Source organism: Plecotus auritus (assembly GCF_963455305.1).
Source record: "Plecotus auritus genome assembly, chromosome: 6".
NCBI classification, from domain to species: Eukaryota; Metazoa; Chordata; class Mammalia; order Chiroptera; family Vespertilionidae; genus Plecotus; species Plecotus auritus.
This window is the reverse complement of record NC_137773.1, coordinates 117,018,465-117,034,912: the sequence shown is the minus strand read 5'-3', so window position 1 is coordinate 117,034,912 and position 16,448 is coordinate 117,018,465. Positions and strand designations below refer to the sequence as shown.

At 38.1% G+C, this 16,448-nt stretch overlaps 1 protein-coding gene across 2 annotated transcripts in view; it reads left to right on the top strand.

The window, feature by feature from the left end:
• The window catches only part of GXYLT2 (glucoside xylosyltransferase 2), a 155,828-nt gene extending 149,112 nt beyond the window's left edge, over positions 1-6,716 (top strand). For both annotated transcript variants that reach the window (XM_080671933.1, XM_080671934.1), the window contains one exon: positions 6,365-6,716. In XM_080671933.1, the coding sequence (XP_080528059.1) occupies positions 6,365-6,547 (183 nt within the window). In that variant the 3' untranslated portion in view covers positions 6,548-6,716. The remainder of the gene's footprint in view (positions 1-6,364) is intronic.
• Positions 6,717-16,448: the final 9,732 nt, after the last annotated feature.

The following is a 16,448-nucleotide window of genomic DNA, read 5'->3' as shown; positions in this document are numbered from 1 at the left end:
TATTTGTTGTCACTTTGTTGTTCATAATTATTTTTCTTTACCCTTTTCTTTTTCTTCCTCTTCTTAAAGAATACCCTTCAGCATTTCATATAATACTGGTTTGGTGGTGATGAACTCCTTTAGCTTTTTCTTGTCTGTGAAGCTCTTTATCTGACCTTCAATTCTAAATGATGGCTTTGCTGGGTAGAGTAATCTTGATTGTAAGTTCTCGCTATTCATCACTTTGAATATTTTTTGCCACTCCCTTCTGGCCTGCATAATTTCTGTTGAGAAATCAGCTGACAGTTGAAAGGGTACTCCCTTGTAGGTAACTAACTGTTTTTCTCTTGCTGCTTTTTAATATTCTCTCTTTGTCTTTTGCCCTTGGCATTTTAATTATGATGTGTCTTGGTGTGGTCCTCTTTGGATTCCTCTTGTTTGAGGTTCTCTATGCTTCCTGGACTTGTAAGTCTATTTCTTTCACCAGGTAGAGGAAGTTTGTTTTCTGTCATTATTTCTTCAAATAGGTTTTCAATATCTTGCTCTCTGTCTTCTTCTGGCACCCCCATAATTTGGATGTTGGTATGTTTGAAGTTGTCCCAGAGGCTCCTTACATTATTTTCGTATTTTTGGATTATTTTTTTCTTTTTGCTTTTTCAGTTGGGTGTTTTTTTGCTTCTTCATATTTCAAATCTTTGACTTTATTCTTGGGATCCTCTAGTCTGCTGATGAATCTCTGTATAATATTCTTTTTTTTTAAATATATTTTATTGATTTCTTACAGAGAGGAAAGGGAGAGGATAGAGAGTTAGAAACATCGATGAGAGAGAAACATCGATCAGCTGCCTCCTGCACACCTCCCACTGGGGATGTGCCTGCAACCCAGGTACATGCCCTTGACCGGAATCGAACCCAGGACCCTTCAGTCCGCAGGCCGACGCTCTATCCACTGAGCCAAACCGGTCAGGGCTCTGTATAATATTCTTTATTTCAGTCAGTGTATGCTTAATTTCTGACTGGTCCTTTTCCATCTCCTTGAGGGTCTCACTAAATTCCTCAGAGGTTTCTAGCAGATTCTTGAGTAACCTTATAACCATGGTTTTAAACTCTATATCCTGCATTTTGCTTTCATCCATTTCTTTCATTTGTGACTTTCTTTCATTTGTGACTTGTTTCTGCATTTTGGCTGCTTCCCTGTGTTTGTTTCTATGTACTGGGTAGCAGCTAAGTGTCCTTGAGTTGATAGAGTGGTCTTGTGTGGTAGGTGTCCTATAGGGCCCAGTAGTTCAGCCTCCCCAGTCACTTGAGGTGGACACTCTTGGTGCACCCCTTTGTGGGCTGTGTGCATAGTCTTGTTGTAGTTAAGCCTTGATTTCTGTTGGTATCACTGGGAGGAATTGACTTTCAGGCCAGTTGGCTGTGAGGACCAGCTGTGTCTACAATGGAAGATCTGCTGTGCAGGAGACACCCTTATGAGGCAGGACTGGCTTCAGGGGGGCTTTGGTACTCACTGAGTCTGCCCCTTGAGTGTGTCTCTTATGGATGTGAGGAGTTGTAATCTGGTATGGTCTCACATTGACCACTGGGTACACTGGCTCTTGGATCTCCAAGGAGGTGCAAAGTCAGCCAGTGTCTGGGGCTGCCCAGTAGGAGCTACGGAGAGATCTGCAGATTCCCCCTCTTTGTATGGCGTCTGGAAGTGCCCAGATGAGGCCCAGCTGTGAAGCAATGCAGGCTGCTGCTGCCGGACCTTGGGACTTCTTTTGGAAGCTCTGGGGCTCTCTGACCCAGCTGCAGTTTGACAGGTTTTAGGTGGAGAAAGGACAGGCCATTCATATGCAAAAGCCAATGAGCACATCTTGGGTATGATTGTAAATTGGGTTAGGCGGGATCTCTGGGAATCACCAGTGCAGAGCAAACAGCAATGGCTGCCAGTCAGCCCTGCACCAGAGAGGTCCCTATGTCTCCGCGTCCTGTGTCCCCGCATAGGAACAATGATCGCTGTGAGCACCTCTGAGAGAAAGCTGCCCTCACATTCCTGTCCCAATGCTAGACAGTCCAGTTTCTCCCGGTATGAGTGTGGATCCCCCAGAGTTCACCCAGAACTGGAGTTCAGAGCAAGCGGGAGCTTGTAACTCCCTCCCAATTAAAAGAGCAGCACATCTAGGTGCCAGCACTTTCCGTGCCTCCACACATCCTACCAGTCTCAATACACTTTCTTCACCTCTCTAGTTGTGGAACTTCCACTCAGGCAGCTTTCCCGTGGTTCTGGATGGTAGTTGTTCTACCTTTTAGTTGGAATTTTGATGTGATTGTGAGAGGCAGCAAGTGTATGTGTTTACCTATGCCGCCATCTTGGTTCTTCCTGGGTAGAATAATCTTGATTATAGGTCACTTTGAATATTTTGTACCAGTGCATTCTGGCCTGGAAAATTTCTGTTGAGAAATCAGCTGACAGTCTTATGGGAGCTCCTTTGTAAGTAACTAAATGCTTTTCTCTTGCTGCTTTTAAGATTATCTCTTTGTTTTTATCCTTTAGCATTTTAATTATGATGTGTCATAGTGTTGTCCTCTTTGTGTCTATCTTGTTTGGGACTCTCTGCACTTCTTGGACTTATATATATATTTCTTTCACCAGGTTAGGAAAGTTTTCAGTTATTATTTCTCTCTTTTCTCCTTTTGTTACCCCTATGATGCAAATGTTGTTACCCTTGATGTCGTCCCAAATATTCCTTAAAATATTCTCATTTTTTAAAATTATTTTTTCTTTTTGTTGTTCCTAGTTGGTGTTTTCCACTACTTTGTGTTTTAAATTGTAGATTCAGTCCTTTTCTTTATCTAATTTGCTATTGATTCCTCTTGGTGTATTTTTCATTTGTTATTTCATTCTTCATTTTGACTAGTTCTCTTTTATGGTTTCTATGTCTTTTTAAAATTTACTGCCTCTTTGTTGAAGTTCTCACTGACTTCATCTTCCCTGAATTTCATTGACAATTCCAAGACATAATTAGGGGTCACCAAACTTAGGCCTAATCCAGCTTGCTGCCAGTGTTTGTAAGATATGTGAGTTAGGAATTTTTGTTTGTTTGCTTGTTTGTTTTTACTCTCTTTCAATTTTTTTTCTCAGTTCCCTGTGGCTATCCAATAATGGCTTTTAAATAAAAATAAAAAGAATATTTTAGGACATGAGAAAATTATATAAAATTCAAATTTCAGCATTCATAAATAAAGTATTATTGGGACATAGTAGCAACTATTCATTTATGTATTGTCTGTGGCTGCTTTCATGCTGCAATGCCAGAAATGAGTAGTAGTGACTGATCATATAGTCCACAAAGTCTAAAGTATTTACTATCTAGCCCTTTACAGGAAAAGTTTGTTGACCCCCTGACTTAAAGCATGTAGACTTTATTTGAGTTTATTTATTTATTTATTTTTAATTTTTTTTTCTGTTAGGATTGAGGAATCTTCCCCAGATTCATGTGCTGGCTTTGGCAGGAATGAGGTAGAGGGTGAATCCTGCAATATAATAACACATTTCTCCTATGTGAAAATGTACATTTCACTAAGGAGATTCCCAAAGAATTCCAGCTCGAAATTTCCTAGAATTATCTTCTGTGCAGAGAAAGTTTTGAATGCCCATGCCTAACACCTCTTTTCCTATATTTCCAGCTGTTGGTTTGCAAATGCCAGGTGATTTGCATACATAGGAAATTTGTTTTGTACTTAGTGATATCATCATACTTAGATATTCAAACACTGACTCCAGGGGCAAGCCCATTCAGGAATACAAGTGGCATATAAAGAGGTGTTGAGCAGATATGTGTACGTCAGAGCCATTCTCAGATTTCATTTGTGATCTGTCATCCCTGGTTTGGAATTGATCAAGTTTGATTCTGTAGTTACAAAGTATCTTGATTGTTTTCTGGTGGATCAAAAAAAGGCTTTTTCTTTCAAGCCTTTCAATCAGAATATCACTAAACCCATCCTGTAATATGAGTAAATATAGGCAGATTACATTATAAAGTATGTATTTCCCGACTCTCCACAGTGATGTGCATCACAGATAAGTAGGGTCAGGGTTTGTCTTTGTGGATCAACAGACCTGGGTTCAGGTCCAAATTTGGTCACTTTCTGGTTATTAGTCATTAACTCTGTGCTATTCCCATGCTGGGCCTTAGTTTCCTCATCTGTGAAATGGAGATATTATTACATACCTCATAACATTGTTACAAGATTTCAACAAATGATGGTCTTTAAACTTCCAGTATGCCTCACATATGGCTGTGCTCAATAATTAGAAATTGTTTTGTTGATAACAGTTCACACTTATATATTTCCCTACATTGCTTACACTTTCTCATTGCTTTCTTTTTTTGCCTTTCTCTCTCTCACTATATTTCTCTCTCTTCACATTTGTCTTTGAAAATATTTTTCCTCTCTCTGTCCCTTCTCCCTTCCTCTCTCTCTCTCTCTCTCTCTCTCTCTCTCTCTCTCTCTCTCTCTCATACACACGCACACACACACACACACACACACACACACTCCTTAATCTGGTGTATATGTGTTTGTGTAAAAAGGAAGTGCAATCTCCTCCCATCATTATCCAAGGAAATTCATCTATCAGATACATATTCTAATAATCCTTTCAACAATCATCTAAGAAGAACCTATTTTATGCAGGAGGCTCTAGGGAAGTCAGAACTAACAAGACTGACAAAGCCCTGTCCTCATGAAGCATATATTTTGGGTAGAGGAAGCCAGATAATACTCATATGAACAATAAACATTTAAAAATTGTATCAGATAGTGAGAGGTAATAAAAGGGAACCAGGGCAGGGTGAGGGACCGAGTCACAGGTAAAGAGGAGAGTTGATGAGCTAGGATCCTCAGGGTGGCTTATGTAAACTTGAGGCATGATCAGATGAAAGAAGCTATGGGGAAATCTGGGGAAAGATACTGCTAAGTAGAAGGATTAACCTGGTGAAAGTCAGCAAGACAGGAATGAGTTGGTGTTCCCAAAAGACACGCATGTAGCCATAGTGAGCAGAATAATGAAACAAGAGAAGAGGAGATGAGCATGGAGAGTTCTAGGTCACATGGAACCTTTAGGGCAAGAGAGGAGTTGGACTCTTACTCTAATTGCAGTGAAAAGCCCCTGCATGAAAATGATGCGCTCTGACCTATACTTTAAAAATATCTCCTTGGTAACTTGGTGGAAAGAGTGCAAGAGTGAAAATACAATGGCTCTTTAATATGACTTATTGAAGCCATTCAGGTGAGAGATGGGGCTGGCATGCATTTGTGTGATAGCAGGAAGATCGGAAGAAGTGGGCATGTTTGGGATATGTTATCAAAACAGAGTTATAGCACTTGCTGATGGATTGGCTAAAGGATGTAAGGGAAAGAGAGGAATCAAGGATGACTCCATAGTTTTGACCTACTCTGTTTCTGTCACTGGGGATATAGTGGTGAAAAGGAATTCATCAATGGTCTAAATTGTTCTATGGAAAAAAGTATCCTAAACATGATTTTGGGCAGAACCATTTTGTATCATATAATGCATAGCCTCCTTCTTGGAAGAATCTAATTTCTGCTAAACATGACTAAGTAATATTTCTGATGAACTTTAAAGGGATTGAAGCTTGTAGAGAACCAGACACTCACCCACTCTGCTGGCAGGCAAGACCCTCCCACCGTTCTTTTCTTCGGCTTCTGTGTGTGTGTGTGTGTGTGTGTGTGTGTGTGTGTGTGTGTGTGGTATAAAATGTCCTTCCCAACAATAAATCTTTAACTTGAGTGACTAGAGGCCTTTTCCCTTTCAACAATATTGTAATAAAACTTTGACACATGCTCATAACTAAATGGTCTGAAATTTTTATTTCAGAAAATAATACTTGTGGACATATTCCACGGTAAAACAAGAGAAATTTTTTGAAACCTTAATAGTAAGAGGGAAATAACCACCAGCTAGTATTTGGTATCTGAATTATTAAAATGAAGTTCATTGTTAATAAATATTAGTAGTAATTGCTAAACTCTAGACTATAAAGGCAAAAATTATGAAGAATTTCCTGTTTTATTATAGTAGATTAAGTGTCTACTTGAGTCTTACAAGATTTTAAGAGCTTTGAGGACCCAAGTACATCATCTTTTTTTTTTTTTTTTAGGTAAAGAAACTGAAGCCACAAATGGGTTAATGATTGCTTGGGATTGCACAGGATTGAGTAAAGATTTGACCCTGGGTCCTCAGAGGCCTTTTCACCATATATATACAGACTGTGCCTGCATGCTTACAGTAATTTCTTGCTTCATTTCTTAGTAAAAGTTATTTGCATTTTAAATATCATTTTAGTAACTAAAATAAAATTTTTCTTTCTTTCAGTTTCCCTTCCAAGACAATCTCTTTCAATCCATGTATTATCCTCTTCAGTTGAAGTTTTTGGAAACTGTACACACTTTATGTGGACGAATCCCACAAGTGTTTCTGAAGCAAATTGAGAAAACAATGAAAAGGGCTTATGAGAAGCATGTCATCATGCATGTTGGCCCCAACCAGATGCGCTGAATGTTTCATCTTGATGCAGTTAATCAGGCATCTCACTGATGAGGAAGAGTCGTCTCTAAGCTGCTTGAGCCATTTCTGTATGAATATCTAATGGTGCTCTATGACAATTGAGTTTTAAAAGCTTTGTAAAATGTTGCTAAATTAGTTGCCCCTATAAGAAAAATAGGCTTTATTTTTTTTTCTAAAATGCTATTTATCTCTCTTGTTATTTTTAAAAATATGTTATTACTCATCTAACATTGTTTAGGTTGAGCTAGCTGTGAAAAAGGAACTTTTGTTAGACCTTCAATTCCTGTTAAGTGTCTGAAACAGTATCAGTGGCATCTGAGGTAATATATATATATATATATATATATATATATATATATATATAATTTATTCATTTTGGAGAGAGAGGGAGAGATAGGAACATCAATAATGAGAGTCATCGATTGGCTGCCGCCTGCACAGCCTCTACTGGGGATGGAGCCACAACCTGGGCATGTGCCCTAACTGGGAATCGAACCAGTGACCTCTTGGTTCATGGGTTGACACTCAACCAGTAAGCCACCCCAGCTGGGCTGAGGTGACATATTTATTCTGTATTCCTGCAACTCTTTCTATGCAATTGGCTCTTCCATACCTTTGTAATCGAAGTAATACATGCTTGTTGTAAAACAAATTTTAAAAACTTGTAGATAATATAGTTTAGTGAATCAAAATCAAGATTAGATTAGCCATAATCCTACCAGCCAGTGAAAAAGATTGCTATTTTAATGTAGTTCCTTCCAGCTTTTTCACCACAATTTCTATCTTTACTTGCTGTTTATCTTTCCCATTGTATCACATATCTAAAACAGGTAGTCTGAGTAAAAGCTGGCCCGTATGTTGAGATTTTTATGTAAGAAACTAAAAAGTTTACAAAACCATCTCTAGGACTGCTTTTCTAAGAAAACTTACTGAAATTTGTGGAAGACTGAATCATAAGAAATGTCTATGAAACCACAGCTTTTGAGAGAAAATTGACTAATTGTATTAAACCTGAGGGGTTTGTTTAGCAAAGAGATAGAATTTTGTGTTTGCCCACAGACAAGAACATTTTATCTCTTACATCATCAGGTGTGGCCTCCTCTCTTATTTAAACTTTTGGGCAAGTTTGAATTTAATCTGCACAACATAAATAGTGCAGCTGATTCATTGGTAAGGAAATTTAACTTTCTACCAGCCTTAGAAAGGTCTCTAACATTTTTCCCTTCTCTAGGGTTACCCAGCTTTTAGTCAAGGAACCACATAGATCTTATTGCTTAGCTATAGTATGGGAAGTTATATAGTCTATTTCCCAAGGAGAACTGACTTAATCCCTAGTTACTCATGTAGCTGGCATCAGCATAACGGTGTTGTGCATAATGCTTTATTTATCTCAGAAAACTTGCATAAATGATCTCCTTGATGTATGCAATAGCCCTGTGAACTTAGTAGGGACCTGTATTATCTCCACTGGGCAAATAAGTAAATTGTAACATCCTATTTTTAAAAAAATACTTCAAAACAAAAATATTAACTGCTTTTCATTATATTTAAACAACAATCTGAAAGTATAAAATTAAAAATATTATTTTGTTAATATAACATGGTATCTTATATGTGGGAATCCAGTAGAACATCAAAGGTTTTATAATTAGTAGAAAAAGTCTTATCCTGCCCTAACCAGTTTGGCTCAGTTGATAGAGCGTTGGCCTGCAGACTGAAAGGTCCCAGGTTCGATTCCGGTCAGGGGCATGTACCTTGGTTGCAGGCACACCCCCAGTAGGGAGTGTGCAGGAGGCAGCTGATCAATGTTTCTCTCTCATTGATGTTTCTAACTCTCTATCCCTCTTCCTTCCTCTCTGTAAAAAATCAATAAAATATATTTTTTAAAAAAAGAAAAAGTATTATCCTAAAAAAAAATTATGAAAATCTCAGCACTACAAAGAAATATATAACTATTGGTCAATAGTGGTATGGGGCACCATTATGGTACTAACAAATTTAAATCCAAATTGTTAGAGTAATAGCTCATATTTTCTCTTTGCTCCATTGGATGGCTTGTGGTTTATTATTTCTGTTAAAGAAATTACCATTATGATGTGAAACTTGTCTCTTTGTTGTTGTATTTTATGTTTTCTCATTTTGCCACTAAAGGTGGTATCATTCATTATATCTAAAGGGTATGGGACAATTTTGGGGTTGTCTTTGGATGGGGAAATGCATCCTATACATCCACAAATAGGGTTTTAGTGGAAGAGCCAGGATGTGAACTTGGTTCCCTGACTTCCATTCTCATTTTCTTTGTGTTTGTTCAGCATGGCCAGTAAACCCACAATGTCACTCCGATTTGTTGGTGAAGCACAGATCTAATGAAGTCCCTTTCTTCCTTTGGCGAGTCCTACAAAATAATCTGCTAAAAAGACTGAATACAGCAATACCTTTTCTTTTATGAGAACCAAGTTTACCCAGAACTCTCAGCTATTGGTTCTGGTCTTAACATGCAGAATAGGATTTCCAGCAAAGGTCAGTCATAGAACTCCAAGAACATTCTAGAATGATGCATTATGAAAATGTAAAACCTTAGAATTTGGTTTGGTTTTCTGCCTTGGAATCCTTTTGTTATATGCTGAATTTTTAGGTAGTTTGGTAGAGAATTTAGAGAAAATTTGCTCTTCCAATCCCTGCTACCTGAAGTTCTTATTTTCTATAGTTGTGATGTTACCATGAGGCAAAATGTTTTCTGCCTTTGATAATTCCCAGAAAACTACTACATTGGTGCCTTGGAAATTGGATAATTACAAATTTTAATTCAGTGAACTCCTAAACATTCAGTCTGTAGTCTGAAGTTTGCCAAAGGGAATGTTGCCTAGTATGCCACATTGAACGTCCGTATGGAAAGGCATAAGACTTGTCCTCTCCTCTCCTCTGCTCATTTCCTTTAAAGTCCTGTTTAGTGCACATGACTATGGAGTTCCACTGGAGAATAAAAGAACACTTTCTGAGAGCAAAATATGACAGTATTTTTGTATGCATTGAGATTGAGATGGTCATTAGCTGAGTAACTATAAATGCTAATGATGTTTTTCTTGATGAGTATTTTTCCAATATAAATCTCAAAAATTGTGACTTACTTTGAAAATTCCAATATTTAAAAACTTAACTGGCTAGAAAATCTACTTAAGTTTTCCTTCAACTTCCAAAATGACAATTTAGCATTTAGGGTATAATGTTCCAAACATTATAGTATTAGTATGTATTTGAGATTTCTATCACATTTCCAGTGCTTCCATTGCAAATTGTTGTGACTTTTACTGAATTTATTATTTTTCTTATCTTAATTGTTGAAAGTATTATGTATGTCCCTCTTACCCACCTCTGAATTTATTATTGAAATGGGCATTTAGACAAACTCATAGCAGTTTGAGCATATTTATCTTATTGCAGTTATGATTTCATAAAACAAACAAACCATAAAAACCTTATTCATAGCCACAAAATTTAAGTAAATGTATAAATATTGCCTGAGATTTATACAAAAAAAAGATAAATTGGATGTATTAGATAAACCAAAATGAACATGATTTCATGACTGAATTCAGCAATATATGAATTTGGAAATATGTTTAATTGCATGGGAGTGCAAATCCTTATATTCACACTCAATAGAATGGTAGGGAATCTTCCTTGTCTACTTTTCCATCTTCCTCTTTTTCATTTTGCTTTTCTTGGCAGTAGTGACAGAGTGACAGACTTTGAGGATCCCTGTGAAGGCAGGACTAAATTTAATCTTTAGATCAAATTTTTATGATAATAACTTTCTAAAAATTAAAAAGCACTAAATACAGACATAGACACACACACACACGCATAAACCACCACCATGCTTTTTAAGAAGGAGCTAGCATTTGTTGTGGTCTATGAGTTGAATTATAGTGAAACCTATGTCATGGCATTTCACAATTGCACTGCTGGAAGTTAAAGCTGATGAGATTACTCTGACAAACAGAGATATTTGTCCTGGATTATTTTCTCAAGCCTTCAGGATCAAGCACTTGTGTTTGAGTCACGAGATGCATGAACATGTAAGGATCAGATGCAGTTGCTGCTTCCTCAGTTTTACATGTTTGTGTTGTTACTGAAAAGTGCACCCATTGTTTGCAGATCTTAAGGAGACCCTGAATGCTTTTTTTTATGTTGGAAAACTTTTTTAGTAATTTTGTTTGGGAAAATACCATAAAAAATACTCTAAAGAAAAAGAACTATAGCAAATTAAAAGGAACATGAGTATTATGATTTAATTATTATCTTGTCTTTTTAAATACCACCTATGGTTTTACGTTTTTTAATTAAAAACGTTTTAAAAAATGTGTTTGTGTTAATTTGGAAGTGTGTTTCTTTTCTTATATTAAGATTTCAAGTATAAAAATTTGTAATATTAAATAATACTTAAGTTTTTCCAGCTAGTGAAAATAAAATTGGTTTAGCAGTAGCTTAGATACTTGTAAAAATCATTAAAAGTGCTTTACTAATTGCTATAGAAAATTTTCATATATTAATAATCATCCTAAATGTAAATGGACTGAACTCACCAAAAGGTACAGAGTAGCAGGTTGGATGAAAAACAAAACCCAACTGTAGACACATCTCAGTTTTAAGCACAAATATAGATTCAAAGTGAAGGAGTGGAATATAATAGTACATCTAGATAAAAGAGGGTGTACCCACTCTTATAACTGACAAGATTATCTATATAAAAGCCTAAGAGACCGTTATGACCAGATGGCTGGACCACTGGACAAGGCCGGTACCTATGATGCGCACTGACCATCAGGGGGCAGATGCTCAGTGCAGGAGCTGCCCCCTGGTGGACAGTGTGCTCCCACAGCCAACCTCCCACAGCTGGCCAACCTCCCGCAGACCGCCACCCCCCACCCCAGCCAGCCAACCTCCCACGGTCCCTTCCCCTAGCCGACTGGCCCTGATCGTCCCCCATTGGGATGGGCAAGACAGCCCCGATTGGCCCCAATCGCTGGCCAGGCCAAGAGACCCCACCTGTGCACCTATTCGTGCACTGGGCCTCTAGTTGTAAGATAAAAAAAGGTAACAAGAGACAAAGATGGATATTTTATAATGACAAAGGGGACAATACATCAAGAAAATATAACACATTAATACATATGCACCAAACCAGGGAGCACCAAAATATATAAACTACTATCAAAAGAAAGGGAAAAACTGACAAAGACACAATTATATTAGGGCACCTAAATACCGTATTTACAACAATGGATCGATCATTCTAATAGGAAGTCAATAAAGAAATACTGACATTAAATGACACAGTAGAAAAAAATTGGAATAACTGATATTTGTAGACCCTTTTTTGCTAAAAAAACAGAATATACATTCTCCTCTGGTGTGCATAGAAGATTCTCAAGGATAGACCATATGTTGGACACCAGACTAACCTCAGAAAATTGAAATCATACCAAACATATTCTCCAACAACAATGCTTTGAAATTGGAAATCAACTACAAAAAGAAAGCTGGGAAAAACAAAAATATGTGGAGATTAAACAACATGCTACTAAGTAATGATTGGGTCAAAGAAGAAATAAAAGAGGTAATAAAAAGATACATAGAGACAAATTAGATTAATAATACATCATACCAGTTTTTAGGGGATTCAGCAAAAGTGGTATTAAAGGGGAAGTTTTTATTAGTACAGGCCTATCTAAAGAAACAAGAAATTTTTCAAATAAATAATCTAACGTTTCACATTTTAAAAACTAGAAAAAATAAGAAATGAAGCCCCAAATCATTAGAAGAAAGTTTTAAAAAATGAGAAGAATTAAACAAAATATAGAACAAACAGACAATAGAAAAAAATAATGCAAAAAAAGAGCTAGTTCTTTGAAAAGATAAATAAAATGGACAAACCTTTGGCTTGACTCAATAAAAAGAGAAAACACTCAAACAAAATCAGAAATGAAAAAAAAGTTATAACGGAAACCACAGAAATAAGAAGTCCTATATTAGAATACTATGAAGCCCTCACTCAGTGGATAGTGTCAGCCCTCAGACTGAAGGGTATGTTTCGGTCAAGGGAATGCACCTGGGTTGCAGGCTTGATACCTTGGCCCTGGTCAGGGCGTGTTTGGGAGGCAACCAATTGATTCTCACAATGATGTTTCTCTCTGTGTGTCTCTCCCCCTCCCTTCTACTTCTTTTAAAAATCAATGGAAAAATATCCTCTGATGAGGATTAACAACAACAACAAAGAATATTATAAAATGCTATAAACCACCAAATTAGATAACCCAGAAGAAATTGACAAGTTCTTAGAAATATGTTACTTTCCTAGACTGAACCATAAAGAACTGAAAAATCTAAGTAGACTGATCAACAGTAAAGAAGTTGAAAGTCATAAAAACCTGAAAAGTAAAAGTCCAGAACCAGGTGGCTTTACTAGTAGTTCTACCAAAAACTCAAAAAAGGTTTAATACCTATCCTTCACAAAAAAATTGAAAAAAAGGCAATACTTTCTAACACATTTTATGAGGCCCACATTACCCTGATACCAAAACCTGGCATGGATAACACATTAAAATGAAAACTACAGACCAATATCTCTGATGAATATGGATGCAAAAACACTAGCAAATTAAAACAATACATTTAAAAGATCAAACCATCGCAATCAAGTAAGGTTCATTCCAAGAGCACACAAATGGTTCAACAGGTCAAATGATCAATGTGATACACCACATTAACAAAATGAAGGATAAAAATCATATGATCATATGAACAGACACAGAAAAAAAAAAACACTTGAAAAGACACATCATTTATGAGTAAAACACTAAATAAAAACGGGTCCAGAAGGAAAGTACCTCAACACAATGAAGTCCATCTATGACAAACCCTCAGCTGATATTATACTTAATGGTGAAAAACTGAAAACTTTTTCTCTAAGGTCAGGAACAAGAAGAGAATGTCCACTTTCACCACTATTATTCAACATAGTACCAAAAGTCCTAGCCAGAGTGATAAGCAAGAGAGGAAAGGCATCCAAATTGGGACTAGAGAAGTAAAATAGTCACTGTTTGCAGATGACATTAATCTTTATATAGAAAACCCTAAAGAGTCCACTAAAAACCTCATAGAAACAATAAATAAAGTAGTGGGATACAAAAATCAATGTACAAAAATCCATTGCAGTTCTATATACTAAAAATAAAATGTCCTTTAAAAATTCCATTTGCGGTAGACAAAAGGAATAGATATACTGTATACCAAGGAATAAACTTACATTGAAATTATAAGACATTATTGAAAGAAATTTAAGAAGACACAAAGAAATAAAAAGAGAGAAAGAAACCAAGATGGCGGCATAGGTAAACACCTAAACTGCTGCCTCACACAACAATTTCAAAACTACAACTAAAAGACAGAACGGACACCATCCAGAACCACAGGAAAGCAGGCTGAGTGAAAATTCTACAACTAGAAGGAAGGAGAAAAGCTCACAGAGAATTGGAGGTACGGCAAAGGGGCTTTGTGCGCGCAGAGAGGAAGGGCGGCTGAGAGCCTGGCTGACTTCCTCTGGCGAAAGGGGGAAGGAAGCCTCCAACCGCACTGAACCCCAGTTCTGACTGCACTGAACCCCAGTTCCGGGCGAACCCCTGGGGACCCACGCTCTTACGGGGGGAGTCTGGACTCTCGGGCGGAGACTCTGGAGCCGGGGAAGGCGGAGGACTGAAAGTGCGCACGCCGGTGCGCACAAAGGCTGCGGGGGTTGCCACAGGCTTTCCCTAGTGGAGGGGAGTCAGAGGATTCTGACTGCACTGAGCCCCAGTTCTGACTGCAGTGAACCCCAGTTCCAGGCGAGCCCCTGGGGACCCACGCTCTTGTGGGGGGAGTCTGGACTCTCGGGCGGAGACTCGGGAGCCGGGGAAGGCGGAGGACTGAAAGCGCACCCGCGCCTGTGCGCACAAGGGCTGCGGAGGTTGCCGCGGGCTTTCCCTGGTGGAGGGGAGTCAGAGGCTCCTGACGGCACTGTGCCCCAGTTCTGACTGCAGTGAACCCTGGTTCCAGGCGAGCCCCTGGGGACCCACGCTCTTGTGGGGGGAGTCTGGACTCTCAGGCGGAGACTCGAGCTGGGGAAGGCGGAGGACTGAAAGCGCAAGTGTGCGCAGGGGCGGGGCTGACAGGAAGCCAAGACTGAGACTCCACCCCATCCAAGCTGAGCACAGAGGCTATTGCAATTTGGCAAGTCTAATCCTATAGGGCTGTCTCCAGCACTGGGCTTCTCCCAGCATAGACACAGCTGATCCTTACAGCCAACTGGCCTGGAGGTCAATTCTTCCCAGTGATACCAACAACAATAAAGACTTAATTACAACAAGGCTGTACACACAGTCCACAAAGGGGTGCACCAAGAGTGTCCACCTCAGGTTAACTGGGGAAGCAGACCCACTGGGCCATATTGGAAACCTAGCACAAATATCTACCTTACCAACTCAGGAAATCAGTGAAAATGCGGGGTCAAAGAATCAGATCACAAACGAAAGAAATGGAGGAAAACAAACGACTGGATATAGAATTCAAAACCATCGTTATAAGACTTTTTAAGAATATCCTAGAAAAGGCCGATAAATATAACGAGACCCTCGAAGATATGAAAAAGGACCAACTAGAAATTAAACATACACTGACTGAAATAAAAAATATTATACAGAGACCCAGAAACAGAATAGAGGAACACAAGAATCAAGTCAAAGAATTGAAATACAAAGAAGCAAAAAACACTCAACCGAAAAAGCAAAAAGCAAAAAAAAAAATCCAAAAAGTTGAAGATAATGTAAGAAGACTCTGGGACAACTTCAAGTGTACCAACATCAGAATTATGGGGGTGCCAGAAGAAGAGAGAGAGCAAGATACTGAAAACCTATTTGAAGAAATAATGACCGAAAACTTCCCCCACCTGGTGAAAGAAATAGACTTACAAGTCCAGGAAGCCCACAGAACCCCAAACAAAAGGAATCCAAAGAGGACCACACCAAGACACATCATAATTAAAATGCCAAGAGCAAAAGACAAAGAGAGAATATTAAAAGCAGCAAGAGAAAAACAGTTAATTACCTACAAGGGAGCACCCATACGACTGTCAGCTGACTTCTCAACAGAAACTATGCAGGCCAGACGGGAGTGGCAAGAAATTTTCAATGTGATGAATAGCAAGAACCTACAACCAAGATTACTCTACCCAGCAAAGCTATCATTCAGAATTGAAGGGCAGATAAAGAGCTTCACAGATAAGAAAAAGCTGAAGGAGTTCATCACCACCAAACCAGTATTATATGAAATGCTGAAAGGTATTCTTAAAGAAGAGGAAGAAGAAAAAAGTAAAGAGAAAAATTATGAACAACAAATACATATCTATCAACAAGCGAACCTAAAAATCAAGTGAATTAAAAACCTGAGGAGCAGAATAATCTGGTGAATATAATAGAATCAGGGGCATAGAAAGGGAGTGGACTGATAATTCTCAAGGGGAAACGGGTATGGGGGGTTCATGAAGAGAATGGACAAAAATCATACACCTATGGATGAGGACAGTGGGTGGAGGTAAGGGCAGAAGGTGGGGTGGGAAAGGGGTGGAGGGGAGCTATGGGGGGAAAAAGGAGAAATAATTGTAATAATCTGAATAAAGATTTATTTAAAAAAATAAATAAAATAAAATGGATAAATCAAGGAAAAAAAAAAGAAATAAAAAGATATTTCATGTATATGGATTGGAAGAATCAGCATAGTTAAAATGGCCAAATTACCTAAAGCAATATGTATATTTAATGAATTCTATATAAAAATCCAAATGGTATTTTTCAAAGAA